The following is a 27,827-nucleotide window of genomic DNA, read 5'->3' as shown; positions in this document are numbered from 1 at the left end:
CTTTTTGTGATTTCTTTATACAATGATTTTTTTTTGTGCTGTTATTTCTTTACTTACAATTGATAATCTTTAAAATATTTTACAATATTGTCTTTAAAAAAAAAAGTTTTTGTTGTTGTTCTTCTGGTACTGGTGCTTGAACTTAGGTCCTAAAGACCTTTCTTGGCTTTTTTTGCTCAAGGCAGACATTTACCACTTGAGCCAAAACTCCACTTCTGGTTTTTTGATGATTAATTGGAGATAAGAATCTTGCAGATTTGGGGCTGGGAAGATGGCTCAGTGATAGAGCACTTGCCTTGCATGCCCGAGGCCCTGGGTTCGATTCCTCAGCACCACATAAGCAAAAAGAAAAAAGCTGAAAGTGGCGCTGTGGCTCAAGTGGTAGAGTGCTAGCCTTGAGCTGAAGAGCTGAGGGACAGCACCCAGGCCCAGAGTTCAGGCCCCAGGACCGGACCCCAAAAAAAACAAACAAACAAAAAAGAATCTTGCAGATTTGGGCTGGGAAGGTGGTTCAGTGGTAGAGTGCTTGCCTTGCATGCATGAGGCCCTGGGTTTGATTCCTCAGTACCACCTAAGCAAAAAAGAAAAAAGCTGGAAGTGGTGTTGTGGCTCAGGTGGTAGAGCACTAGCCTTGAGCTGAAGAGCTGAGGGACAGCGCCCAGGCCCAAAGTTCAGGCACCACGACCAGACCCCCCGCCTCCAAAGAAAAAACAAACAAGAATCTTACAGATTTGTCTGCTAAGGTTGGCTTTAAACCTCAATCCTCATTATTGTAGTAAAATATCTCAGTCAGTAAACATAAAAAATAGGAAAGGTTTAGCTGGTCATCAGTGGCTCACACCTGTAATCCTAGCTCCTCAGGAGGCTGAAATCTGAGGATCAAGGTTCAAAGCCAGCCTGGGCAGGAAAGTCTGTGAGACTCTCCAATAAACTACCAGAAAACCGGAAGTAGGGCCGCAGCTCATGTGGTACAGCGCTAGCCTTGAACTGGAGAGCTGAGGACAGCGCCCAGGCCCAGAGTTCAAGCCCCACAACTGAAAAAAAAACAAAAAATAGGAAAGGTTTATTTTGGCTCATAGGTTTCAGTCTGGTATTGATTGGTTTGTCACTTTAGGCCTATGACAAGACAGTACATCATGGCAAGAGTGGGAGGTATAGGAATCTCTTACTTTGTGGCAGCACAGAAACAAAGAGAAGAGAAAGAAGAGAAGGGTGGGTCCCACCATTTCCTTGAGGTATACTCCTTATGACCTAAACCTTCCCACTAGGTCCCACCAAGTTTCCACCATCTCCTTATAGAACCAAGCTAAAAAGATCAAGGCTTTATTAATACCTGGGCCTTTAAGACATTACAGATCCCAACTATTACATTTATTATGCAGCTATTATACTGTTTGGAACTGTAGGAAAGGAATTTTCCAGGAAAGTCTGCCAACTTCTGATCTAATATTTCCTAATTATCCTCAGGTTACTTCCTGGATTGAGGAAGCCATGTTAATGCCCCAAGTGTGGGCATTAACATGTGGGCACATTAAAATGTGCCCATTTTTCTTTATCCTAGAGGGCAGAGATGGTGTAATTCATTTTTTACTCTGCTATGGACTTTCCTTAGCCACTATGGGATATACTTTTAAGCTCATAGGCACCAAAAACTTCCTCCTAGCTTTAACAGTAGTTATTCATTCTATTCCTCTTACAGGAGTTAGACTCTTATAAACAAGTGAACATTTCAGTTAGTGCTCTAACCATGTAGTAGCATTTTCCTTTATTACTTATGAGCAGGGTTTGTGTTAAATGTGGTGTATGATCACTAGGGGGCAGTACATTTTATCTACAAAGTAGACTGACTCATAAATGCCATTCTGTGCTGTGTGTAGCTAGCTCTGGTTAAATTTAGGTCACCACTTTTTCTGGCACGTCTTGTGTACACCTGTTGCTGTAAATCAGAGTAAGAAAGAACATGAAGGTTATGCACAGAAGACTTGAAATAACATTAGTGTAGATTTCCATAACTGTGTAGCTAGTAGCATCCAGAAGTATTATATTTATATGTAGTCTCTTTTTCAGAAAATCGTATCAAATTGTAATTTTATTAACTTTGTTCTTGTACTTTTTTTGGTGGCTGGGGTTTGAACTCAGAATTCAGAGCCTTGCACTTGTAGCCAGGTGCTTTATTACTTGAGCCATGCCTCCAATGCTTTTTGCTTTAGTTATTTTTCAAATAGGGTCCTGCGTTCATAAACTGGCTAGACTGGACTGTAGTCCTCCTATTTATGTTTCCCCTGTAGCTGAGATTATTGGCATCCTCTAGCATTTCCAGCTTTTATTTATTGAGATAGGAGTCTAATGAACTTTTTGCCCTTGCTGACCTGGAGCTTTCCTTTCAGTCTCTACCTCCTGAATATTTAGGATTACATTTCAGGCACACACCATCAAACCTGGCTATCATTACTATATATATAATTTTTATATAAGTTTTTTATTGTGAAAATACTGTACAGAGGGGTTACAGTTACGGCATTGTAGCTTCTTCCTTTGTTTTTCCCCTACCATCCCTTCCCTCCCACCTCCTCAGCTACACCCCCCACACCCACCTAAATTGTAAAGTGTCTTGTACATCTCATTGTTGCAATGGGTCAATCTGTATCCCTATTTAAACAATTTGTACATGATACCTTATAAATAAGTTAGAAACGATAGCAAGGAAGTAAAAACCGCTTGTGTCCCTATCTTGGGGTTCATTTCGCCTAACATCATCATCTTTTTTTTTTTGGTCATGGGCCTGAACTCTGGGCCTGGGTGCTGTCCCTCAGCTCTTCAGCTCAAGGCTAGCGCTCTACCCACAGTGTCACTTCTGGCTTTTTCTGCTTATTACCCAGGGCTTCATGTATGCTAGGCAAGGACTCTACCACTGAGCCACCTTCCCAGCCCCCCTAACATCATCTTATCTGACCTTTTCTGCTTGTCTCAGACATATACTAGTTATTGCAAATAAGGGAAACCATGGGACCTATGTATCTTTGGCCCTGGCTTACTTCACTTAATATAATTTTTTCCAAGTCTTTTCAATTCCTAACAAATGGGGCAATATCATTCTTTCTGATGGAGGCATAGAATTCCATTGTGTATATATACCACATTTTCTTGATCCATTCATCTACTGAAGGGCATCTGGGTTGGTTCCATATCTTTGCTATGGTAAATAGTGCTACTATAAACATAGTTGTGCTGGTAGCTTTTGTCTGGTCTTGTTTGTGATCATTTGTGTAAATGCCCAAAATTGGGATTGCTGGGTCATAGGGAGCTCTATGTGGAGTTGAACAAGTTTATACTCCCACCAACAATGCATTAGGGTTCCCTTCTGGCCACATCCCCTCCAGCATCTGTTGTTATTAGGGTTCTTGATTATAGCCATTCTAACTGGGGTGAAGTGGCATCTCAATGTGGGTTTGATTTGTATTTCTTTTATGGCTAGAGAGGTTGAACATTTCTTCATGTGTCTATTGTACATTATTATTATTATTATTATTATTTTTGCTGGTCATGGGCCTGAATTCTGGGATTGGGCGCTGTCCCTGAGCTCTTCAGCTCAAGGCTAGTGCTCTACCCACTTGAGCCACAGTGCCAGTTCCAGCTTTTTCTGCTTATGTGGTGCTGAGGAATCGAACCCAGGGCCTCATGCATGCAAGGCAAGCACTCTACCATTGAGCCACCTTCCCAGCCCCTATTGGCCATTCTTATTTCCTCTTCAGAGAAGTTGCTCTTTAACTCTTTAGCCTACTTATTTATCGGGCAGTTGTTTCTTTGAGGATTTGTTGTTGGGAGATTTAATTTTTTGAGTTCTAAGTATATTTTAGATATGAGACCCTTATCTGTTGTGTGGCTAGTGAAGATCTTTTCCCAATCTGTGGGCTTTCTATTGATCTTGCTAGCTATGTCCTTTGCCATGCAGAAGCTCTGCAACTTCATGCAATCCCATTTGTCCAACCTTTCTTTGATTTGTTGTGTTTCTGGGTCTCTATTAAGAAAATTTTGGCCTATGCCAAGGAGACCTAGGGTTTCTCCTATTCTGTCCTGTAATATTTTCAGGGTGTCTGCTTTGACTCCAAGGTCTTTGATCCATTTGGAGTTGATTCTGGTGCAGGGTGATATATAAGGATCTAGGTGGTTAACCAATTTTACTAGCACCATTTACTGTCAAGCCTTGACTTTTCTTAGATTTGGTTTTTTCATTTCTGTGTTGTAGGGCTATATTAGGTAAACTTTAGTTATGAAGATTAAATCAGATAATGCATATTGTATTTAACATAGGCAGTTCATAGTCACTTTTTATTTATGTATTATCATAATTATAATATATTATAATATTATCATAATTATATTCTAGTTTAAAGAGGCCTTTCCTAAGTTGATTTTTTTTGTGTAGGCTCCTAAGTTGATTTTTAAAACTGCATGTTTTCAGGTAGGTGGCTTTAACATACTCAGTTTGTTTTATATGATACTGGATAATGTTCATATACTCCAGAAAACATCAGTTTTTTCTGGTCTCAGAAAATGTTTGATTCATTTACGAAAGAAAAAAAAAAGATACTCTTAAATCTACTTTTGTGTTAGAAAAAAAATGCCATCTAAGGAGGCTTCGGTGTTCAGTGACTCGTGTCTGTAATCCTAGCTACGCAGGAGGCTAACAATGGCTTAAAGGAATGATGTTCACAGTTAGCCTTGGCAGAGAAGTCATAAGACTTCCTTTCCAAAGTGACTGGCCAAAAGTTAGTCTGGGGACAGGGGGGGGGGGAGGGGGGGGGGCGGGGGAGGGGGAGCTGGCTCACAGTGTAGAATGCCAGCCAAACAAACATGTTGAGAGAATAAGGATGGGCAAAAGAAAAGTCATCAGTTTTGAAGTAGCTTTGGTTTCTTTGATATTGTGATGAATAGGAAAAAACAAAGGATGTTATTGAAACCCAGTGCCAGTGACTCATACCTGTAATCCTAACTAATCAGGAGGCTGAGATCTGAGGATCACTGTTCAAAACTACCTGGGGCGGGAAAGTCTGTGAAACTTTTATCTCCATTTAACCACCAGAAAAGTAGTAGAGCACTAGCCTTGAGCAAAAAAGCTCAGGGAGGGCTGGGAAGATGGCTTAGTGGTAGAGCGCTTGCCTTGCATGCCTGAGGCCCTGGGTTCGATTCCTCAGCACCACATAAGCAAAAAGAAAAAAGCCGGAAGTGGTGTTGTGGCTCAAGCGGTAGAGCACTAGCCTTGAGCTGAAGAACTGAGGGATAGCGCCCAGGCCCAGAGTTCAGGCCCCACGACCGGACTCAAAAAAAAAAAAAAAAAGCTCAGGGACAGTGCCCAGTCCTGGGTTCAAGCCCCATGACTGACCAAAAGAAAAAAAAAAAAGATATTGAATATGTCCCTCTAGCTAGTACATCATTTTCTCAGTAAATTCTGTCAAACCTTCCTCTATAGTGCAGGCTTCCTGTATAATCTTTTTTTTTTTTTGGTCAGTTGTGGGGCCTGAATTCTGGGTCTGAACACTGTCCTTCAGTTCTTTAGCTCAAGGCTAGCTCTCTACCATTTATGCCACAGTGCCACTTCCAGCTTTTGCTGTTTATGTGGAATCGAACCCAGGACCTCAGGCATGCAAGGCAAGCACTCTGTAAATGAGCCACCTTCCCAGCCCTCTTCTTTGTTTTTTAATTGAAAAGGTGATGAGCAGGGAGTTACAGTTACATAACTGTACACTCTTTGAAGCCTCATTTTATTTTGCTTGGGTTTAATAGACTTTATAATAATGTCCGAGGTTTTAATAAATTTCCTTTGGTTTCCTTTTTCCATTTCTCTGCTGATGATCTTCCACTGCACATTTCAGCAATTAAAAAATTTGATTAAAAATTTTTAAATAGTACTCACTTTTTAATTTTTTTTGGTGGCACTGGGGTTTGAAATCAGGGCCTTGTATTTGCTTAGCAAGCACTCTAGCACTTAAACCATTCTGCCAATCCTTTCTTGTGTTGGTTTTTTATTATTTTTTCTTTTTTTGTCGGTCATGGGGCTTGAACTCTGGGTCTGAACGCTGTCCCTCAGCTCTTAAGCTCAAGGAGAGTGCTCTACCACTTGAGCCACTGTGCCACTTCCAGTTTTCTGAGTGGCTTATTGGAGATAAGAGTCTCATGGACTTTCCTGCCCTGGCTGGCTTTGAACCACAATCCTCAGATCTCAGCCTCCTGAGTAGCTAGGATTACAGGCGTCAGCCACCGGCACCCGGCTGTGTTGATTATTTTTGAGATAGGGTCTTTAATGCAGCCTAGACTACAATCTTTCCGTTCACACTCCTTGCATCTTTTGAGATGCAGGCATGAATTACTATTGTCCAGTCATTGGTTGAGATGCCCATGCTGGCGTGGAACTGAGTCCCTGATCTTTGCCTCCCAATTAGCTAAGATTACTTGCTTGAGCCGCTAGGCTTGGCTAAAATATTATTAACTTAAAAAAACAACACCTTTTATTAATATAACTTTTTGGATAATGTGGTAAGGCTTCCTACAACTTCATATAAAACAAATCTAGCGAACTAGATGTGGTGGCTCATGCTCATAATCTTACTCATTGGGAGGCAGAAGCTGGAGAATCAAGAGTTTGGGTTACATAGCAAAGCTGTCTCTCCGAAGGAGGTGACATTCTGGAGAGGGGGTGGGAATGCAGAGCCAATTCCTAGCACATTTAGGCAGCCAGCTGTTGAGGGATGTAAGTGCCTTCCTGTCCCTGGCAACACACCCTTCAGCTCAGGAGAGTGAGACCCAGCACAAAAATATGGCTTTGCCAACCTCTCTCAAGGCTAAGAGAGAGAATTTGTGCACACCTAAAGCCTTGCAATGAATGATTTTATCTTATTGTCCTCTGTTTGTTTAATGACATTTTAGTTACTCATCCCAGAAAGAGGAGCAGTTGAATAGGTGGAAGAAGCCCTTTAAAATGGAAACACCTCTAGCTTTTCAGAGAGAGTGGAATTCTTCTGTGAAATAACTGTATAACAATGGGGGAAAGTTATGCTTCTTCAAATGCATTGATTACTTTCCACAGTACATTATAATTATTTCTTTGCATAGCCAGTCTTTCACACAGGATCTTAAACTCTTCATAGGCCAAAAACTTATTCGTTTTTTTTTGTTGTTGTTCTTTTCCATGCATCAATGGCATATAGACATAAATAGATATGTGGATCTTAGCAAGATGCTTATCAGAATCACCTTGCAGCCATTCGTGGTGGTATATGCCTATTACGTCAGCACTTGAAGGAGCATTGAGAATTTGAGATCAACTTGGGCTTAAAAAAAAAATCATCCTTCCATCTATTTTTTGTTATTGATGTTGGGGTATTAACTAAGGGCCTTGTGCTTGTTGGAAAGGCTCTCTGCCACTTGGGTCATAAACCAAGTTTTTTTTTTTTTTGGTCAGTCATGGGGCTTGAACTCTGGGCCTGGGCGCTGTCCCTCAGCTCTTCAGCTCAAGGTTAGCGCTCTACCACTTGAGCCTACAGCACCACTTCTGGCTTTTTTCTTTTTGCTTATGTGGTACTGAGGAATCGAACCAAGGGCCTCATGTATACAAGGCAAGCACTCTACTACTGAGCCAACTTTCCAACCCAAACCAAGTTCTTTTTGCTTTAGTTGTTTGAGTAAGTCCTCAAGTTTATACCCATGCTATCCTGGGCCCTGATCTTCAATTTGTACTTTCCACATAGCTGGGATGACAGCAATATACTACCACTACTACACCCAGGTTTATTAGTTGAGATAGGGTCTCAGGTGACAGCACCTCCCCCTCCCTCCCCCCCCCCCCCCCGCCACACCCCCCCCAATCTACTCTTGGGAGTAATTAGCTTGGGACACCACTCCCAGCAACTTCTGAAGCATTTAAACAACACACGTACTGAAAGAAAAACTTTTTCATGGTTTAGCATGTGATTCTTAGGTACATTTTTGCTTAAGAGGACCATTAAGTAATAGTTGAATGATAGCTATATTGTAGATAGTTGGATAGGTAAGATTTTAGCACTTAAGATTTTCTGCAGTAAGATTAAGTAAATTAGTGTTATACCTTAAGTTTACTATTAAGTATAGAACTGTATTTTTAGTGATGTAGAAATTTAATCAAAACTAATTTCTTGGCCAGGCACTGGTGCATCACACCTATAATCCTAGCCACTCAGGAAGCTCAGATTTGAGGATTGCAGTTCAAAACCAGCCCAGGCAGAAAGGTCTATCATACTCTTCTTTCCAATAAACTAACAAAAAGCAGAAATTGAGCTGTGGTTCAAGTGGTATAATACTAGCCTTGAGCAAAAAAAGAATCTTGGAGACAGCACCCAGGTCCTGAGTTCAAGCAACAGAACAAAAAATAATAGAAACAAGGGTAACAATGTCCAAAAAGGAGTGACATTGCCAGTTACCTGACTTATGTAACTGTGACCCCTTTGTACACCTTTATAATAACAATAAAAATTTTAAGTATTAATAAAATTTAAGAAAATGAAAAAATAATTATTTCATTAGAACATATTAAAACTGTATGTAGCTGGGCACCGTTGGCTCATACCTGTAATCATAACTTCTCAGGAAGCTGAGATCTGAGGATTGTGATTCAAAGCCAGCCCAGGCAAGAAAGTTGGTGAAACTCTTATTTCCAATAAACCACCAGAAAATCAGAAGAAGCACTGTGGCTCAAGTGGTAGAGTGCTAGCCTTGAGCTGAAGAGCTGAGGGACAGCGCCCAAGCCCAGAGTTCAGGCCCTATAACCGGACCCAAAAAAAAAAAAAAAAAAAAATAGAAATGTACTCATTACCTTGCTCATGTAATTGTAACCCCTCTGTACGATATTTTCACAATAACAAAATTAATAATAATAAACAGGTGCATTGTACTTATAAACTAACTCGTTAAATGGTAACCCCTTTGTATAATTACTTAAAATAATTAATATTTATTAATGTATTTCTTTGTGCTGGTGTTAGGATTTAAACTCAGGGCCTGGACACTGTCCCTGAGCTCAGGGCTAGTGCTATACCATTTGACCACAACTCCACTTTTTTGACTATTTGGTGGTTAATTGGAGATAGGAGTCCCATGGACTTTGCCTGGACTGATTTCAAAACACAATCCTCAGAACTCAGCCTTCTGAGTGGCTAGGATTACAGGAATGAGCCATGGCACCCAGCTAACCTTAACTTGTCTAGTTAGGAGCATAATGTGGTTCTTTATTTAGCTCTTTGTTTATATCCTTTATGATGCTTTGTAATTTTTTTCCATAAATGTCTTATGTGTCAGTTTCCCTGGGTTGAATATAATTTCCTTGTTTCAAATTATAGCTCTTTAAAATTTACAATTTTATATTGTTTCTGATATCTAAAGTATTATTGTTGTGTTTCGTTGTGTTTTTTTGTTTTTGTTTTTGTTTTTTGGTACCAGTACTGGGGCGTGAGCCCAGGGCCTGGCTCCTTCACTCAACTTTTTGTTCATGCCTGGTGCTAACATTTGAGATAAGTTTCCTCTTTCTACTGTTTTTTTTTTTTTTTTGGTCTGCCGTGGGGCTTGACCTCTGGGCCTGGGCGCTGTCCCTCAGCTCTTCAGCTCAAGGCAAGCGCTCTACCACTGGAGCCGCAGCACCACTTCCTCTTCTTTCCACTTTTTGTTGGTTATTTGGAAGTAAGACTCTGAGAGTTCCAGATCTCAGCCTCCTGAGTAGCTCGCATTATAGACTTGAATCACCAGGGCTACAGTGTTGATTTTTTTGCATTTGAATGTTAACAGCCCTTGTGAACTTGTTTGGTAAGGTAAAGGAGTATTAATCACAGAGAGTCACATGAGAATTGCTAAGGCTTAAAAATCAATTTGCAAGCATTTTTTGAAAACAAAGGAGGAGGCAACAATGCTTGATAAGAAATGTACTCATTACCTTGCTCATGTAATTGTAAGCCCTCTGTACAGTATTTTCACAATAAAAAACTTATTTAAAAAAAACTGTTTCCTCTGAGCCATAGGTATGATGAAATTGAGATGAAATAGTCCTTGTCTTCAAGTTCATTTTGGTCTGATTGGTCAAATGTCATGATCAAGTAAGAAGCAATATATGGTAGTGTTTTTCTGGGTGATAACATTATTTTTCCTTGATAAATAATTTATAAGCTTTGAAAAATGAATATGGCAGAGCATGCTTGTAATTTCAGTGGGCAGAAGCCAAGCATTCAAAGCTAGCCTGGCCTACATAGTGAAACCCTTTCTCAAAAAGAACAGGCAGAGGATATAGCTCAGAAATGTAATGTTCATATGGCATGTACATGGCCCTGGGTTCCCAAACTAACATTATGGTAAAATTAAATGAGTATAAATGGGTGGTGGCTTCACAAATGTTTATTATTTTGATTTAAAGTAATGTAATAATGTACACATCTGTGCTATAAAATAACTAATTTATACATACAAAATATATAATAAAATCGTGTATTTATGTCTCACAATAAACAGAAATTTGCATAATTTTGCTAAGCAATTAGGCTTTAAGTAGTCACTCCAATGGGATTAACACCTAGTATCAAGGAATGATTTATTCTTTACACAGGAGACTTCTTTAATCACTGTGAATAAATATTTCTGTTATATTGTACATATGTCATTACCAAAAAAGTACAACACCTTCAAGAATTACATCTTATTTTTTTTTCTGATGATGCTAAGGCTCATACCTGGGTCCTTATGCATGCTACACAAGTGCTGAACTGGACCCTAGCCCCGGATGGTTTTACCCTCTTTGGTTAGCTTATTTGGGTAGGACCAAATTGCTGGATTCAATACCAGTTTAAAAATAAACCTGATTAACAACAGATTTAGCTTGCTTATAGTTTCTAGGGACCATTATTTAATTGATAATGATTTACAGGAATAACACACAAGCTAATAAATCTACACTTTATAACTAGTTTCCTTTAATTGGACTTCATATTTTCTGTGCTTATGTTTTTTGTACAGATCAGTATGTATTTGGAAATGCAGTGTTAGCAGGCAATTCTGAAGCCATAAGTTTGATAAATGTTGTTTTTTTGGCTGAAGTAAAAGACTTAGGGATTCTTTTATACTGATGTGTAGGAACAAATTTAGACCTTAAAAAATAAACCAGGAATTTTTATAGCTTAAAAAGCATTGCTATAAACTATGCATATTTCAGTTATTAGGCCTCCTTATAATCTATTTTTTGAACAGAGTGAACTAGAATCTTAGATATGGAATATTTATGTGGCAAGCATTTAATTTCTTTATATATGCGGAATATTTATATGGCAAGCATTTAATTTCTTTATATATGCCCAACATGGTAAAGGCAGTAGAGGGACAAAAATAAAGATTCTGATGCTGTTTTTAGCAACTAGAGTATATTGTCTACCAGGCATTAAAAATGACTACATATGTATTGGAGTAAGTACCTGGTAAGGCATTTGTAAAGGTCTGTGGAAACACTATGCTTTTCCCAGGGTAGCAAGAGAAGTCTTCACACCAGTGACACAAGACAGTCAGCCCAGCAGGAAGACAGTTGAGAAATGGCAGAGGGAACAGCATAGCTCTAGCATAGAATAGAAGGGGTTCAAACAATAAGTTGTTGGGTATGTTCCAATACAGTATATGTAGGAGAATCATAGATAAACTGGGAAGGGTCTTACTTTGTACCTTAAAGATTATTTCGTCACAAATTTATATATTTCAAGGAGACTATGAAAGCATCGTCACTACATTTAAATGTTTTCATCCATCTTTCTTGTGGTTCCTTTTTGTAAAAGTATGTTTTGAGTCAGTAAGACATCCTCTAAGGGAAAATCAGAGCTTTTTCCAGCCTAGTACTGACTGCACAAATTCTCTGGCAATGAGCAGGTCATGTTCTCAAGTGGGACCTCTTGACCGCTAGAGAGGTGTTATTCTTTTTTGGTAAGCAGCCAGAAAGAACAGTTGGACATTTTGAATGAGGTTGGCTGCAGGAAGAAGCACCTCACTCTATCATCTCGTGTCAAATGTCAGCCCAGAGTTGACATCTTCCTTTCCTGCAGAGTCACTGTGGTAGGGCAAACTCCCTGAGGGTTTATTTTTAGGAAGTGATATCAATTTTGGGCTTAAGTTGTATACTCAGATCTCTATACAGGGAGCTGATTGCACAACATGAGAAATTTGGCTTAGTAATTTCCTATCGAATATTGAGGCTCATAGTCTTAAATTTTTTTTTTTTAATGTCGGTGGTGGGGCTTGAACTCTGGGCCTGGGTGCTGTCCCTCAGCTCTTCAGTTCAAGGCTAGCGCTCTACCACTTGAGCCACAGTGCCACTTCCGGCTTTTTCTGCTTATGTGGTGCTGAGGAATCAAACCCAGGGCCTCATGCATGCATGATAAGCACTCTAGCACTGAGCCAACTTCCCAACCCTCACAGTCTTAATTTTTTTATGTTTTTTATTGTGAAAATACTGTACAGAGGGGTTACAGTTACATGAGCAAGGTAATGAGTACATTTCTAATCAAGCATTGTTGCCTCCTCCTTTGATTTTTCCCTACCATCCCTTTCCTCCCACCTCCACAACCACACTCTCCCACCCCCCATCCCTAAATTGTAAAGTTTGTTTTTCAACATACTGTCTTGTACATCTCATTGTTACAATGGGTCCACCTGCATCCCTGTTGAAGCATTTTGTTTTTTCCCTTCCCCTCCCCAAATTATACTGACACCAAATACAGTGAAAACAGGGCTTATACCATGGGGGAGGAACATACAAAGCAATGCAGAAAAGGTCAAAAGCTATGTATATGAGCAGATAAGATGAAGTTAAGCAAAATGAACCCCAAGATAGGGACACAAGTGGTTTTTTTTTCCTTTCTTGCTATTGCTTCTAATGTATTTATAAGATACCATGTGATTTTTTTTGTCCTTAATTTTAAAGGACATAATAATGCCACAGAATGGAACCTAACTGCTCCTATTTATTCAGGTCACATAGGTTCAAGGAAGACGATGAGAGGTCTGGGATCCCAGAAACAAGAGGAATTCTTTTTTTTTTTTTTGGTTCGGTCGTCGTGGGGCCTGAACTCTGGGCCTAGGTGCTGTCCCTCATCTCTTCAGCTCAAGATTAGCGCTCTACCAACAAGAGGAATTCTTTTTTTTTGGGGGGGGGGTCCGGTCGTAGGGCCTGAACTCTGGGCCTGGGCGCTGTCCCTCCGCTCTTCAGCTCAAGGCTAGCACTCTACCACTTGAGCCACAGCGCCACTTCTGGCTTTTTTTTTTTCTTTTTGTTTATGTGGTGCTGGGGAATCGAACCCAGGGCCTCATACATGCAAGGCAAGCACTCTACCACTGAGCCACCTTCCCAGTCCCCCAACAAGAAGAATTCTTGATGCTTGCCCTTGCCTCTTTTAATTCAAGTTATGTTTTCACAGCCTAGGTTTCTATGTCCTAGATTTCATGAGGTCATAAAAGCCTTTTTGTAACTTATACTTGTCCCTTTAGCCAGGGGCCATATGTGGGATATTATGTAAATAATAGTACCTAAGGTTCCTATAAAAGTCTCCATAACTGAAACCCAGTCATACTTGTTGTCCCAGTCACTGCTTCCTTCTTTAAAAAAGAAAAGAGCTTCATGCTGGTGGCTCATGCCTGTAATCCTAGCCACTCAGGAGACTGAGATCTGAGGATTGCAGTTCAAAGCCAGGCTGGGCAGGAAGGTCCATGAGACTCTTATCTCCAATAAACCACCAGAAAACTGGAAGTGGCATTATGGCTCAACTGGTAGAGTGCTAGCTGAAGAGCTGAGAAACAGCGTCCAGGCCCAGAGTATAAGCCCCACGGCTGACAAAAAAAAAAAAAAGGAAGAAAAGAAAGGCTGGGAACATGGCTTAGTAGTAGAATGCTTCCATAGCATGTGTGAAGCCCTTGGTTCGATTTCCTCAGTACCACATAAACAGAAAAAGCTAGAAGTGGTGCTGTGACTCAAGTAGAGTGCTAGCCTTGAGCCAAAGAAGCTCAGGGACAGTGCCCAGACCCTGAGTTCAAGCCCCAGTACTGGCAAAAGAAAAAAAATATAATGCTATTTGTGATGGCCATCTAAAATGTGAGTGGCCTCTTTCTATTTCCTCCTCAGTGTGACTGGCAGTGGTATTTCTCAGTTGGGAATCACAGTTGTTGTGTTAGCAGTCATGGTGCATGAAAGTTTTCACAAATAAGAAAAGCCAGCCACAGCTGTCATTGCGGTCTCTTTTGCGTAGTGTCAGGGGCAGACTGCTTATGCACGCCTGTTAATCTTTTAACAGAGGCAAACTGTGTAGTAAAAACACAGCAACCTTTTAGTTCTCTCTTGTTCTAGTGGATCTCATTGCTGCGCTTGGCAATGTTGATGCACATTGAGGGGAAAATCAAGAACATATTTCACTTTATGAAATTGTGTTCACTTTTTAAAAGTTCAGTTTTGTTCTGGCATTGAAAAAACAATCAGAAAAGCACACTGTAGATTGGCAGGTTGTTATATAAAATGCACAAAGCAGCAGTAGTTTTCTAGACTCTTGCTTATTTGAAAAATTATAGTAGACTGTATAATACTTGTTGGCAGCAGAAACTTTTCCTTTTTGAATAAAACCATAAGAAAGACAAGATTCCAAATCTTATTTAAGCTGGTAAAAGTCATCTGGCGAATAGTCACCAACATACAAGTCAGCTGACATTGAGACGTTTGGCAGACTCCCTCTTCTTGCCCGTGTTATAAAATCTGCAGTGGACAGCCTGGGTTTTAAAAGAACAGTGGCATCTTTGGAATCTCCACTAGAGTCAGTTGAGGTTAAAATAGACTTGATGCTGTCTATGTGACAAAAAATAGAATGTGCTTTGAGACAGCAAAAGTGAGACACAGAAAACCTACTTCGCTTGGTCAAAGGAAATGGAGCCAGGCCTGAGGTTTCAAGGTCCAAGTCTGAAATGTCTTCCAGTTTTTCTTAAAAAAAAAAAAGACAACAAAAAACTTTTAAAACAAATCCTTCTTTGGAAATAACTTAAGTAATATGTGAATTATGAGGTTATGAGAAAGGGAGAAAGACTTGAATCCAGTCACATTTTTGGCCTGAAACTTATGACAATTTAGTTAAAAATAAATATTACAGTTTTGTTGCTCTTCCAACGAAGGACATTGTTTACGACACTGCATGAGTGTTTTAAAAGTTATTGGGTGATTGAGATAGGTTTAAAAAAGTTGAAAAAGTCTTTTGATTGACTTACTTTAAAAGATGGCCAACCAACCATCCAACAAAGCTACTCTACTGAAAAGCAGTATGTTAATTGCAGTATTTTATGGAGTATTTTGTTTTTTTATTTTCTTGTGGTTTTAAGGATTTAATTCCTCTTTCACTCTACCTTTAACAATCCTTTCTGCTATCAACTTTGTGGGGTATATAATATATAATCAACATGACTTTATTTTCTGTCTTGCTTTTTAAACCCTTGAAGGAAAGTGCATAGTTTCTTGAGCATGCCAGGCAGGTACTATATCACTGAGCTACATTCCCAGCCATTATTGAGCTTTTTGTGTGAATATGAGAGGAGTGGTTCTTGCGAGTTGTTCAGGCTGACCTGGAACTCATTGTGTTGTACAGGTTTGTCTCAAAGTCACACTCCTGCCTTAATCTCTTAAGTGCAGACATGCTCCATTAGGAGGCTGCCTTTCACACCAGGCTAGTAGTTGCCCTTATATAGTAAGCATAATTTCCATATCTTCTCCTTGAAGGTATTTGTTTTTCTTCCCCTAAACATCCCCATTTGAAGTAGGTGTGGTGTGGTATACCTGTGACAGATAGGTAGACAGATAAATATTCTAAATTAACTGTTCTCAACCAGCCACTAGATAGTAAAAAGTTGGTAGCTAGGAGAATAAAGATTATGATGGGGATTTGCTTGGTAAGATATACTATGACTACTGCCTTTAGTTGCAGATAAATTGTTTTCACTTTGCTGTTACACTTAATAGACTTATCAGGTCTTTTGATTGTTGAACCTAGCTTCATTGTAGATGCTTCCTCATTCACACAATAAAACGCTTGTCTAGTAACAACCTATAGCCTCTTTGCCAGGGTTGAAACACAGAAAGTTTTTCTTTTGTTGCCTCTCTTTCACTCCACCTTTAATGATCCTTTCTTCTGTCAGCTTTGGGGGCCAAGATATATGATCACTTTGGCTTTATTTTTTGTCCTGCTGTTTTTTTTTTTTTTTTTTTGGCCTGTCCTGAAGCTTGAACTCAGGGTATGAGCACTGTCCCTGAGCTTCTTTTGCTCAAGGCTAGCACTCTATCACTTGAACCACAGCTCCATTTCTGGCTTTTTCTGTTTATGTGGTGCTGAGGAATCGAACCCAGGACTTCATGCATGTTAGGCAAGCACTCTACCACTAAGCTACCTTCCCAGCCCCATAAACATTGTACTCTTATGAACATTCTTATGCAGATAAGCATTTCTATAAAATGTCCAAGGGTAAGTTGGATGCCACTGGCTCACACCTATAATCCTAGCTACTCAGGAGACTGAGATATGAGGATCACATTTCAAAGACATCCCGGGCAGGAAAGTCCATGAGGCTCTTAACGTCAGTTAACCACCAAAAAAACCAAAGTGGTGTTGTGGCACTAGCCTTGAGCAAAGCTCAGGGACAGCAATGAGGCCCTGAATTCAAAACCCAGGACTGGCATACATACAAAAAAATGTCCAAGGGTAGAAATGCTAGAGTACAGTCTGAAAGATTGTTGCATGATTGCTAAGCTTTCCAAAATTCTTCTGCCTGCCCTGCATCAGTGGCTCATGTCTGTAGTCATGGCTACTCAGGAAGTTGAGCTCTGAAGAGAGAGATTTGAAGCCATCTCAGGCAGATAGATCAGTGAGACTCTTATTTCCAATTAACTGGCAAAAACAAACAACACAACAACAACAAAAAACTAAGCTGGATGCCAGTGACACATGCCTGTAATCCAACTACTCAGGAGGCTGAGATTTCAGGATTGCAGTTCAAAGCCTGCCCAGGCAGGAATGGCCGTGAGAGGTCTTATCTCCAATTAACTACCAGAAAACTGGAAGTGGTACTGTGGCTCAAGTGGTAAAGCGCTAGCCTTGAGCTGAAGAGCTGAGGGACAGTGCCCAGGCCTAGTGTTCAAGCCCCATGAACAAAAACAACAACAATAACAACAAAAAAAACCCCACTAAAATTGGAAGTGTGGCTCAAGTGATAGAACTCCAGCTTTGAGCAAAAAAGTCAAGCAAGAGCACAAGGCCCTGAGTGCAAGCCTTAGTACTGGCACATACACACAAAACATTTTTTTTTAAGTTCTATAAATTGGATATGTCTTTTCTTTCCTTTTTTTTTTTTGCTGGTCCTGGAGTTTGAACTCAGGGCTTGGGCGCAATGCCTGAGCCTCTTTGTGCTCAAGGCTAGCACTCTGCCACTTGAGCCACAGCACCACTTCTGGCTTTTTCTGAGTAGTTTTATTGGAGGTAAGAGTCTCACAGACTTTCCTGCTTGGGATAGCTTTGAACCATGATCCTCAGATCTCAGCCTCCTGAGTAGCTAAGATTACAGGTATGAGCCACCAGTGCCTGACCCAATTGGATGTTTCTACTAGTGGAGTATTAAGTGTTTCCATTGCAGTAAAACTTAAAATGTCTTTTCCCCCATTTAGTCATTGTGGAAGTATATAACGTCATCTCATTATGATCTTAATACTCTTTCTCATTAAGAAAAATTAAATAGGGGGCTGGGAAGGTGGCTCAGTGGTAGAGTGCTTGCCTTGCATGCATGAAGCCCTGGATTCGATTCCTCAGCACCACATAAGCAAAAAGAAAAAAGCCGGAAGTGGCGCTGTGGCTCAAGTGGTAGAGCACTAGCCTTGATCTGAAGAGCTGAGGGACAGTGCCCAGGCCCAGAGTTCAGGCCCCACGACCGGACCAAAAAAAAAAATTAAATAACCTGGTGGCGCATGCCTGTTATCCTAGCTACTCAGAAGGCTCATCTAAAGATCAAGGTTGTAAGTCCATGAGCTTTTTTTTTTTGGTTGGTCGTGGGGCTTAAACTCTAGGCCTGGGCGCTATCCCTTGGCTCTTCAGCTCAAGGCAAGTAAGTACTCTACCACTTGAGCCACAGCACCACTTCCAGTTTTCTGGTGATTAATTGGAGATAAGAGTCTCACAGACTTTCCTGCCTGGGCTGGCTTTGAACCATGATCCTTAGATCTCAGACTCCAGAGTAGCTACCATTACAGGAGTGAGCCACTGGCACCCAGCTTCCATGAACTTCTTTATCTCCAATTTAGCACAAAAAAAGCTGGAAGTAGAACTGTTGTTCAAGTGGTAGAATGACAGCCCTGAACAAATAAAAGAAGGGACAGTGCCTAGGCTCTGAGTTCAAGCCCTAGTACCAGCACAAAAAAAAAAATTAGTAATTAGTTTCTTCAAATATTGACTAAGATGAAGGTTTTGATTTTCATGTGTTCCTTGTCTTTCAGTACTACAATTCAGAATTGATATTTTTTAAAGTGGGTGTGGAGGCACATGCCTATAATCTCAGCATTTGGAGGTAAAAGTATAAGGAAGTTGAGGCCAGCCTGTGCTACACAAGAAGTCCTTGTCTCAGAAACACAAAACAAAACAAAAAGAGTTGGTACTTCATAGAAAGAGTATTTTAAGGTTTTATTGTTGTTTTGTTTTATTTGTGTGTGTGTGTGCTAGGCCTGGGGCTTGAACTTTTGAATTCAGTGCCTGGGCTCTGTCCCTGAGCTTCTTTTGCTGAATACTAGTGCTCTACTACTTGAGCCACAGCTCCACTTCTGGCTTTTTTGATAGTTTAGTGGAGATAAGAGTCTCACAGACTTTTCTGCCTGAGCTGGATTTGAACTGAGCCTCCTGCACAGCCTCTTGCCTAAGAGTATAGGCGTGAGTCGCTGGTACCTAGCTATTGTAGAGGTATATGAACAATTCATTTGGGATTTTGAAAGATTTTTTTTTTTTTACTTTTCACTGATTTATCTAAAAATAAATGTATTATGTTCTTCTTATTATTAAGCTACTACTCTAGGAGTCATAACAATAACTGAGGTGAGAGGTATACTCTCTAGTTTATGGAGATGGATTTAATAAGTATCCGGTTCCTCTGCTATTGAGTTATTTCTCTGTGCTAGTTTCATTTATTTATTTTTAAGTAAAGTACAGCCTGGTAGCTGAGTTGGATGACATTGAATGGCTGGTTACTGTTGATTGAAGTAAAACAGACTTTTAACAGCTTCTGGGTAATGTCAGAAAGGGAAAGTGACAAAGATAAATGTCTGTGTTCCATTCTGAAAATAGCAAAAGTCATATGGAACTAAGAGTAATGGGCTGTAAATTTAATCCTACTTTGAAATTACTGTGGCATAGCGAAATTTTACTATGATTTCTCTCTTTAAAATATTTTCTTATCTTTAAGTAGTTGTACAAAGGAGCTGCCATTCAACAAAGCAGTTTATGAATACAGTGTGTTTTGACCAATGTTACCCCTTTCAACATTCTCATCCATCCCCCCAGCCCACCCCTTCCGTCACTGTTCTTAATTTTTTAGGATAAATATTTAATCCTTTTTTGCCATTTAACAAAACACTTGATGTATACAATGCATCTTTTTTTCAATTTTTTTTATTGTAATTAAGTGGTTACATAATTTCCCAAATTTCACAGTATTGTGGGATAGTGATGCTCAGTTAAAGTCACCAACACATTCTAACTTTCCTGGAGCAAATCGTCTATCATGGTCTATAACATTTATGAGTTCTATGAGCTTTGCCATAGAGTTATTTCTTCCACTTTGGGTGATATGTACATTTCTTTTGTTTTGTATAGCATCAGCTGTTCCCTTTTTCCCACTTGTTCCCTCCTTCCCATTGCTGCCATTGAGTTGCTTAGTTCATTTTGGTCAATGTCCAGTGCAGCTAGCTGATGGGTCCCGCTATTCTATGTTTTTCCCCGATTCCCTCTAGTTCTGTGTCGTCTTCCTGGTTCCTCTCCGGTGTACACATATATACTATACACGTGATCAGCAGCATGGGGTTATTTAGTAGTGATTCAACCAGATGAGTGGAAGTCCTTTGTTTCTTAAGTCCTGTTAATTATGTCGTATCACCTGACATTTTGGATTTAACATCCACTTATCAGGTAGACCATGTACCGTTTGTTTCTTTGCTCTTGGCTTATCTTGCTCAACATGATTTCTTCTAGCTCCATCCATTTCCCTGCAAATGCCATTATTTTGTCATTTCTAATGGCTGCACAATATTCCATTGTGTATAGATACCACAATTTTTGGATCCATTCATCTGTGGTGGGACATCTGGGTTGTTTCCATATCCTGGCTATTGTGAACAGTGCTGCAATAAACATGGAGGTGCATGTGTCCTTGTATATTGGTTCCTGATGTTCAGGATAGATGGCTAGAAGTGGTATGACTGGGTCATAAGGGAGGCCAATATTTAGTTTTCTGAGGACCCTCCAGACTGCTTTCCAAAGTGGTTGTATAAGTGTACATTCCCACCAGCAGTGTAGTAGGGTTCCTCTTTCTCCCCATCCCCTCCAGCATTTGTCATTGGCTGACTTGAAGATGTGGGCCATTCTGACTGGGGTAAGGTGGTATCTCAGGGTTGTCTTTATTTGCAATTCCTTCACAACCAGGGATGGTGAACATTTCCTCATGTGTTTCTTTGCCATTTTTATCTCTTCATCTGAGAAGTTTCTCTTTAGTTCCCTTGCCCATTTAATAATTGGTTTGTTAGGTTTGGGAGGGATTAGTTTGTTGAGTTCCCTGTAGATAGTGGATATTAATCCCTTGTCTGATATATTGCTGGTAAATATTTTTTCCCAGTTAGTTGGTTGTCTTTCTAGCTTGGTTACTGTAGCTTTAGCTGTGCAGAAACCTTGTATTTTAAGGTAGTCACATTTGTCAAGTCTCTCTCCAATTTGTTGTGACCCTGGGACTCTGTTCAGGATGTTCCTTTCTGTGCCTATAAGCTCAAGTGTCTCTCCTACTCTGTCCTGCAGTAGTTTCAGAGAATCAGGTTTGATGTTAAGGTCTTTAATCCATTTTGAGTTGAAGTTGGTGCATGGTGATAGGCTGGGGTCCACTTTTAGTTTCCTGCATGTGGCCGCCCAGTTTTCCCAGCACCAGTGGTTGAAGAGGCTGTGTTTCTTCCATTGTAAGTCTTTGGCTCCTTTGTCGAATATCAGCTGGCTGTAGGCCTGTGGATTTATATCTGGATCTTCTATTCTGTTCCATTGGTCTTCAGGTCTGTTTTTGTGCCAGTACCATGCTGTCTTTGTTATTATGGCTCTTCCATCCGGCTCTTGCCATATTTTTCTTAATTTTGTGCTCTATAAAATGAATTCTTAACTGCATTCTCCCTCTTTCCCCACTTCATTCATCTACTCCTCTCCCTTCATCCCACCTCCTCTCTTGCAAGTACTCATTTCTTGATACTTATTTTGTTGAGCGTTGACTTCATCTTTCTAAAGAGTTATACTATTTAAGCTCTCCATAGAGTGTATTATACTTCAGTTCATTCATTTGTAACCACTTGCATACCACCTACAGGGTTTACTTATAGACTTACAGGCCCATTCATTACATGAGAGAGAGACTTGCACATCCATGTATATAGCAGCACTATTTATAATAGCCAAGATATGGAACCTTTCTAGGTGTCCAACAATTGATAATTGGATAAAGAAAACATAGCACATATATATATTCAATGTACTATTGTTCAGCCATGGAGAAGAATAAATTTATGTCATCTGCAGGAAATAAATGGAACTATACATCATCATGTTAACCCAGAGACCCAAGTTCAACAAGAAAAACATTTTTTTTCTTTTCTTTTTTTTTTGTGGGGCCTGAACTCTGGGCCTGGGGGCTGTCCCTCAGCTCTTCAGCTCAAGGCTAGCGCTCTACCACTTGAGCCACAGTGCCACTTCTGGCTTTTTCTGCTTATGTGGTGCTGAGGAATTCGAACCCAGGGCCTCATGCATGCAAGGAAAGCACTCTACCACTGAGCCACCTTTCTAGCTCCACTTTCCTCTTTTTTTATTTTTGCCAGTCCTGGGGCTAGAATTAAGGCCTGGTCAGTGTCCCTGAGTGTCTTTTGCTCAAGGCTTAGTACTCTAGCACTTGAGCTAAAGTATCACTTCTGGCTTCTTCTGAGTTGTTTATTGGAGATAAGAGTCTCTTAGCTTTTCCTGCTCAGACCAACTTTAAACTGCAATCTTCAGATCTCAGCATCCTGAGAAGCTAGGGTTACATTCACTCTTACTTTCTATTCCACTGAAGGCTGGCACTCTACAACCTCTATTTCTTTTTGCTGATTAATCAGAGATAAAAGTGGCACAAAGGGCTGGGAATGTGGTTTAGTGGTAGAGTGCTTGCCTAGCATGCATGCCCAGCATGCCCTGGGTTCTATTACTCAGTACCACATAAACAGAAAAAAAACAGAAGTGGCACTATGGTTCAAGTGGTAGAGTGCTAGTCTTGAGCAAAAGAAGCGCAAGGACAGTGTCCAGGCCTGAGAGTTCAAGCATCAGGACTGGCAATGTGTTTGTGTGTGTGTGTGTGTGTGTGTGTAATGAGACCTCCTTTGTATAATTAATTTATGCTAATAAAAAGGAAAAAATCAAAAGATTGAGATTAGCATCATAAAAAATTATAATTTAGGGGCTGGGAAGGTGGCTCAGTGGTAGAGCGCTTGCCTTGCATGCTTGAGGCCCTGGGTTTGATTCCTCAGCACCACATGAGCAAAAAGAAAAGAGCCGGAAGTGGTGCTGTGGCTCAAGTGGTAGAGTGCTAGCCTTGAGCTGAAGAGCTGAGGGACAGCGCCCAGGCCCAGAGTTCAGGCTCTATGACCGGACCTAAAAAAAAATTATAATTTAAACTTAGAAAGTAAATAGTTAAAATATAGAATCTAGTGTTGCCAAAAATAAAGTAGGAAAAATATGCTGTGTATGTCATTGATTTTGACATGCATTATGAGTGAATTTTCTATCAATTGTGAGTTATTTTTACTTCTGCTAGCTAGAACTTGGACTATGATTGTGCAATGGTTGAATTTTAACTAATGTGTGTTTCCATTTTTTAAAAAAATCACTTTACTTCCCTGTAGTTACACATAGTATTTTCTGGTCCATAGCATCTTTAGAACTTGTAAAATTCCTTATAAAGATACTGAATTTTGCTAATGGAATCAAAACTGGGATAAATGAAAGCCAGTGAAATTTCTGGTTCCTTTTTAAAGAAGATAAAGTGTTTTGACAGATTTAATACATTGAGAATCCGAAAAAAAGATATATATACATATATATATATATATATATATATATATATGTACCTATATATATTACATAGCTGTGATAATCTGGATATATATCAGTCATATAATACAATATAATCAAATATATAGAGTATTTGAAAATATGTTACAAGCTACTTTTCTGATAGCATATGAAGATTTTCCTACCCGCATTCAGAATGATGTATACTGCTCATGAGTAGCCTGTCTTGGTATAGTCAGGTAAATAATTTCCAGAGTAGTTAAGCTTTATCAACCCTTTAAAATCACCAAGTCAGTTATAGTTAGCCCTTTATTTAGTAAGTGGAATGAGTATCAAGTACCTAGATCTGATCTTTGTTAGGTGTTTAGCGTTTTAAAAGTAGGCCTTAAAGCTTGATGAACTCACAGATAACTTTTTATTGTTTCAAAGATCAGCTAACTACACGTGATTTACCAGATATTTAAGGTTAATAATTCAGCTTATATGAATGAACCTTCCAGAACTCCCAATTTGGACAAGACCATTTCCAAATGAATTGCTCTGTTATAGAAGAGTTTTGTTATATAGTGATTTCACCATGTAACCAAAATAATGTTGGTGATTAAAATATACTCAAGAGCCCTTCTACTCTAAAATGAAGTTTAATTTCTGTGCTTTCTTACATAGCAGTATTTTCTTAGCAGAACAATGGATGCACTTGGAGAAAACTGTCAGGTTATAGCCTGTTGGTATATTATTGTTTTCCTTTTAGAGCCTAGCTGTCTAAATAAATACTGGGAAGAAATAACCTGTAGGGAGTAAAACATTGTAGAGATCAGTTCCTGAACTTCCCACCTTTTTTACTTTTAAGATAAAGAATCAGATGCCACAATGAAGGGGAATGTGGATGACTTTGGCCTACGTGACTCTTTGAGCGTGGAGTCAACTGATTCCTTTGTTTCCGCAGCAGAGGTAAGAGGTGAATGTCTGTACAGAGCTCTTCGTTTTTAGTATGAGAGTGTGATTTGCTATAAACCAGTTGAGTTGTCATTCATTTTTATAAAAATTTCTCTTTTTTGGAGTCATATTCTTGTAATGTAGCCCAGGTTGGCCTTGAACTTCTGATTATACTACCTCAGCCTCCTGAGTGTTGGGATTACAAGTGATTGCTGCTATCCACCCAGTTGCTATTTATTTATCTAATGCTATCATGATTCAAAGATGAATATATGCGCTCACAGGAGTCTCTTTTAGGAGAAAGCTTGTACTCGACAGGTACTTTCATAGTTTGTAGATTTTGATGAAGCATATAAAGTTTTATCATAAAGCAGTTTTAGCTTATATTAGGAAGTAAAAATGTTCAGATTCTTTAGTCAACAAATCATACTTCTAAATGGTTCCACGGACATAATCAGGTTCAAGGATTTTACATATAGTAATGCTCACTGTGTCCTTTTAATAGTAATGAAAAAAGAATAGTTTTGCTCACTGTGTCATTTTAATAATAATAATGAAAAAAGAATCGTTTAATGCCAAATTACAGACATCTACAATTTGAAACATAAACATAATCATCTTTCTAATGAGCTTACTGGCATAGGAACAGTAATGAGAAAGTACGTAGAGGTTTTTTGTTTTGTTTTTGTCCATCATGGGGCTTGAACTCAATGCCTGGGTGCTGTCCCTGAGCTCTTTTTGTCCAAGGCTAGTACTTTGCCACTTTAAGCCACAGCACCACTTCTTGTTTTCTGGCAGTTAATTAGAGATAAGTGTTTCATGGACTTTACTGCCCAGGCTGGCTTTGAATCATGATCCTCAAATCTCAGCCCCCTGAGAAGCTAGGATTACAGGTATGAGCCACCGTTGCCTGGCTACAATAGAGTTTTGATTTAAATTTTGTAAAAGGAAACCCATATGCTATGTTGTGCAACTCTATAAGCAGAGGAGAAAGGCTAGATATAAATATGCCAATGTATCACAGTGGTGATTACAGAATTGCAAATCTCTGTATAATTTGTCTTCAGTTGAGATTTAAGTTCTTTACCAAAAGATGTGGCTTGCAAAGAGGTCATTTCTTTATAAGTTTTTTTTCTACTTGTAACAATTTAAGCCAGGTTCTGGTGACTCATGCCTGTAAATCCTAATTACCTCAAGAGGCTGAAGTTTGAGGATTGTGGTTTGAAACCAGCCTGGGCAGAAAAATTCATGGCAAATAGCCAAAGTGGGCTACGTAGCTCACTCAAGAAGTAGAGTGCCAGTCTTGAGTGGAAAAACTAAAGGATAGTACCTAAACCCTGAGTTCAAACCTTAGTACTCCTACACACATACACCAACTCACCCCCTACACACACACACACACACACACACACACACACACACACACACACACACACACGAACAGCTTAAAAATACAACATCTGACCAATTTCATCTGTGAGTTTTCCCTTTCCCTTCTCCTCTCCTTCCTGTACCTTTTTCTTCCCTGTCCTTCTCCCTTTTTTTTCCCTGACTGAATGAAGGTTCATGGTTCTAGGCCAGCCCTAGGAGAAAAGTACATGGGACACCTTCTCTATGACAAGATTGGGCATGATGGTGTGTAACTATCATCCAAGTTACATGAAAGCTGAGATTAGGGAGATCACAGTTCAGGCCAGCCCAGGGCAGAAGAGTCAGTGAAACTGTCTAAGTAGGAGCAGCTGGATGTGGTGGAACATGCCTGTCATCTAGACTAGTGACTTGGACTGTGGTCCAGACTGGTATCCAGGCACAAAGTGAGGCCCTATTTCACGGGTTAAGCACCCAGTGGATCATACCTGTAATCTTAGCTACTCAGGAGGCTGAAATTTGAGAATCATGGTTTGAAGCCAGCCCGAGCAGAAAAGTCAAGAGACTCTCATCTCCAGTTAACCACAAAAAAGCTGGAAATGGAGCTATGGCTCAAATGCAAGAGCTCCACCTATGAGGGGAAAAAACTAAGGGACAGTGCCCAGGCTCTGAGTTCAAACTCTCTACCAGCGCAAATAAATGAATAAATACTAATGCAAAAGAAAAACTAGAGGTTAGAGCCCCTGCCTAGTAAGTTCAAGGCCTAGTGCTGACTCTACCAAACAAAAACAAAACCCAGCAAATAACAACAAGAAGAAAAACCAGTACAGGTTTGGAGGTATAGTTGAGAGTGCTTCCCTCACACCCACAGTGCTCTGGATTCCATCTGCAGCACCTAGAAAAACAATGAGAAAAGAAAAGTACAGTGTGCCATTAAATGATGGCTTCATAGTGAAATGGATAATTGCTCTAGAGGATTCTTTTTAATAGTTTTTGCAGTTGTTTTTTAATGAACTGGCAGAAGACTAGAATTCTGTTATGGGGTAGTTAGACTCTGTAGAGTCAAAAATATGATTATCTTTTAGTTGTGTAGTGATTAATCACATGAGAAGAATGCCTTTGGAGTGCCAAATTGATCTTATTTCCATGGTTTGCTTCATGAATTGTACTTTTAAGAACTCTGCATGCTAAAAGCCCTCCTCCTGTCCCTTTTAAAGAGACAGAATAGCTATAGAATGCTTTTGTGTACCCTGTAGATTTAAATAGTTGGATTCAAAATGAACTAATAAGCTTGTTACAGAGTTTTACTCTTATTGACAACTGAAATCTTTTTTGTGTGTTTTGTTTTTGAGACAAGTTCTTTCAATACAGCCCATAGGCTGGTCTGGAATCTTAACAACTGATTTGGAAGTTAAATAAAGTTAAGTTTCTTGTTGTTATTTGTTTGTTTGTACCTGTCATGGAGCTTCAACTCGGCCTGGGTGCTTTTATTACTCAAGGCTAGAACTCTACCGTTTGAGCTATAACTCTACTTCCAATGTTTTGGTGGTTACTTACAGCTAAGAATCTCATGGACTTTGCTGCCCAAGCTGGCTTTGAACCACCATCCTTAATTCTCAGCCTCCTGAGTAGCAATAATTACAAGCATATGCATACAGGTGTGAGCCACCAGTGGCTAGCAGAAGTTAGGTTTTATTAGCTATAAAATATTAATGAATGTTTTTCATGACTAATAACAATCTATTTTCTTTCTTTGTAGTTATTCTTTTCGGTCAATGTTATCTGTTCTATCTCACTGTATTCCTAGCTTGCAGCGCACAGAGAGGTACGGCATTCATACAGCCTGGAGTCTTTTTGTCGCTGCCCTTTTTATGAAGAAGCCATGCATTTAGTAGAAGAAGGAAAAATTTACTCCCGAGTACTCAGGTACTTTTCCAGTTATGCTTTTGGTGGTGAAATATAATAAGATGTTACTGCTGTGTTTGTGTGATGCTTATTAAAAAGACATGGAGAACAAGGAAAGTCCAAGCCTAAACCCTGTTTAGGATGTTCTAGCCATATGGAGAAGACATGTGTTTTACATTAAGGTCCTGTGGTAAAACCTTGCTTGAGGCCATATTTGTAGTAGGCTTGATT

General features: G+C 39.7%; 1 protein-coding gene across 1 annotated transcript in view; it reads left to right on the top strand.

The window, feature by feature from the left end:
* Positions 1-27,827, top strand: part of Miga1 (mitoguardin 1) — a 65,163-nt gene that overhangs the window by 20,598 nt on the left and 16,738 nt on the right. Inside the window, exons 8-9 of the mRNA XM_042683718.1 lie at positions 24,238-24,338; positions 27,499-27,617. Of these exons, the coding sequence (XP_042539652.1) occupies positions 24,238-24,338; positions 27,499-27,617 (220 nt within the window). The remainder of the gene's footprint in view (positions 1-24,237; positions 24,339-27,498; positions 27,618-27,827) is intronic.

The sequence above is a fragment of the Dipodomys spectabilis genome, unplaced genomic scaffold (assembly GCF_019054845.1).
Source record: "Dipodomys spectabilis isolate Male_0828 unplaced genomic scaffold, ASM1905484v1 ptg000002l, whole genome shotgun sequence".
NCBI classification, from domain to species: domain Eukaryota; kingdom Metazoa; phylum Chordata; class Mammalia; order Rodentia; family Heteromyidae; genus Dipodomys; species Dipodomys spectabilis.
The sequence above is the reverse complement of the archived record's forward strand: the minus strand, read 5'-3'. Positions and strand labels throughout refer to the sequence as shown.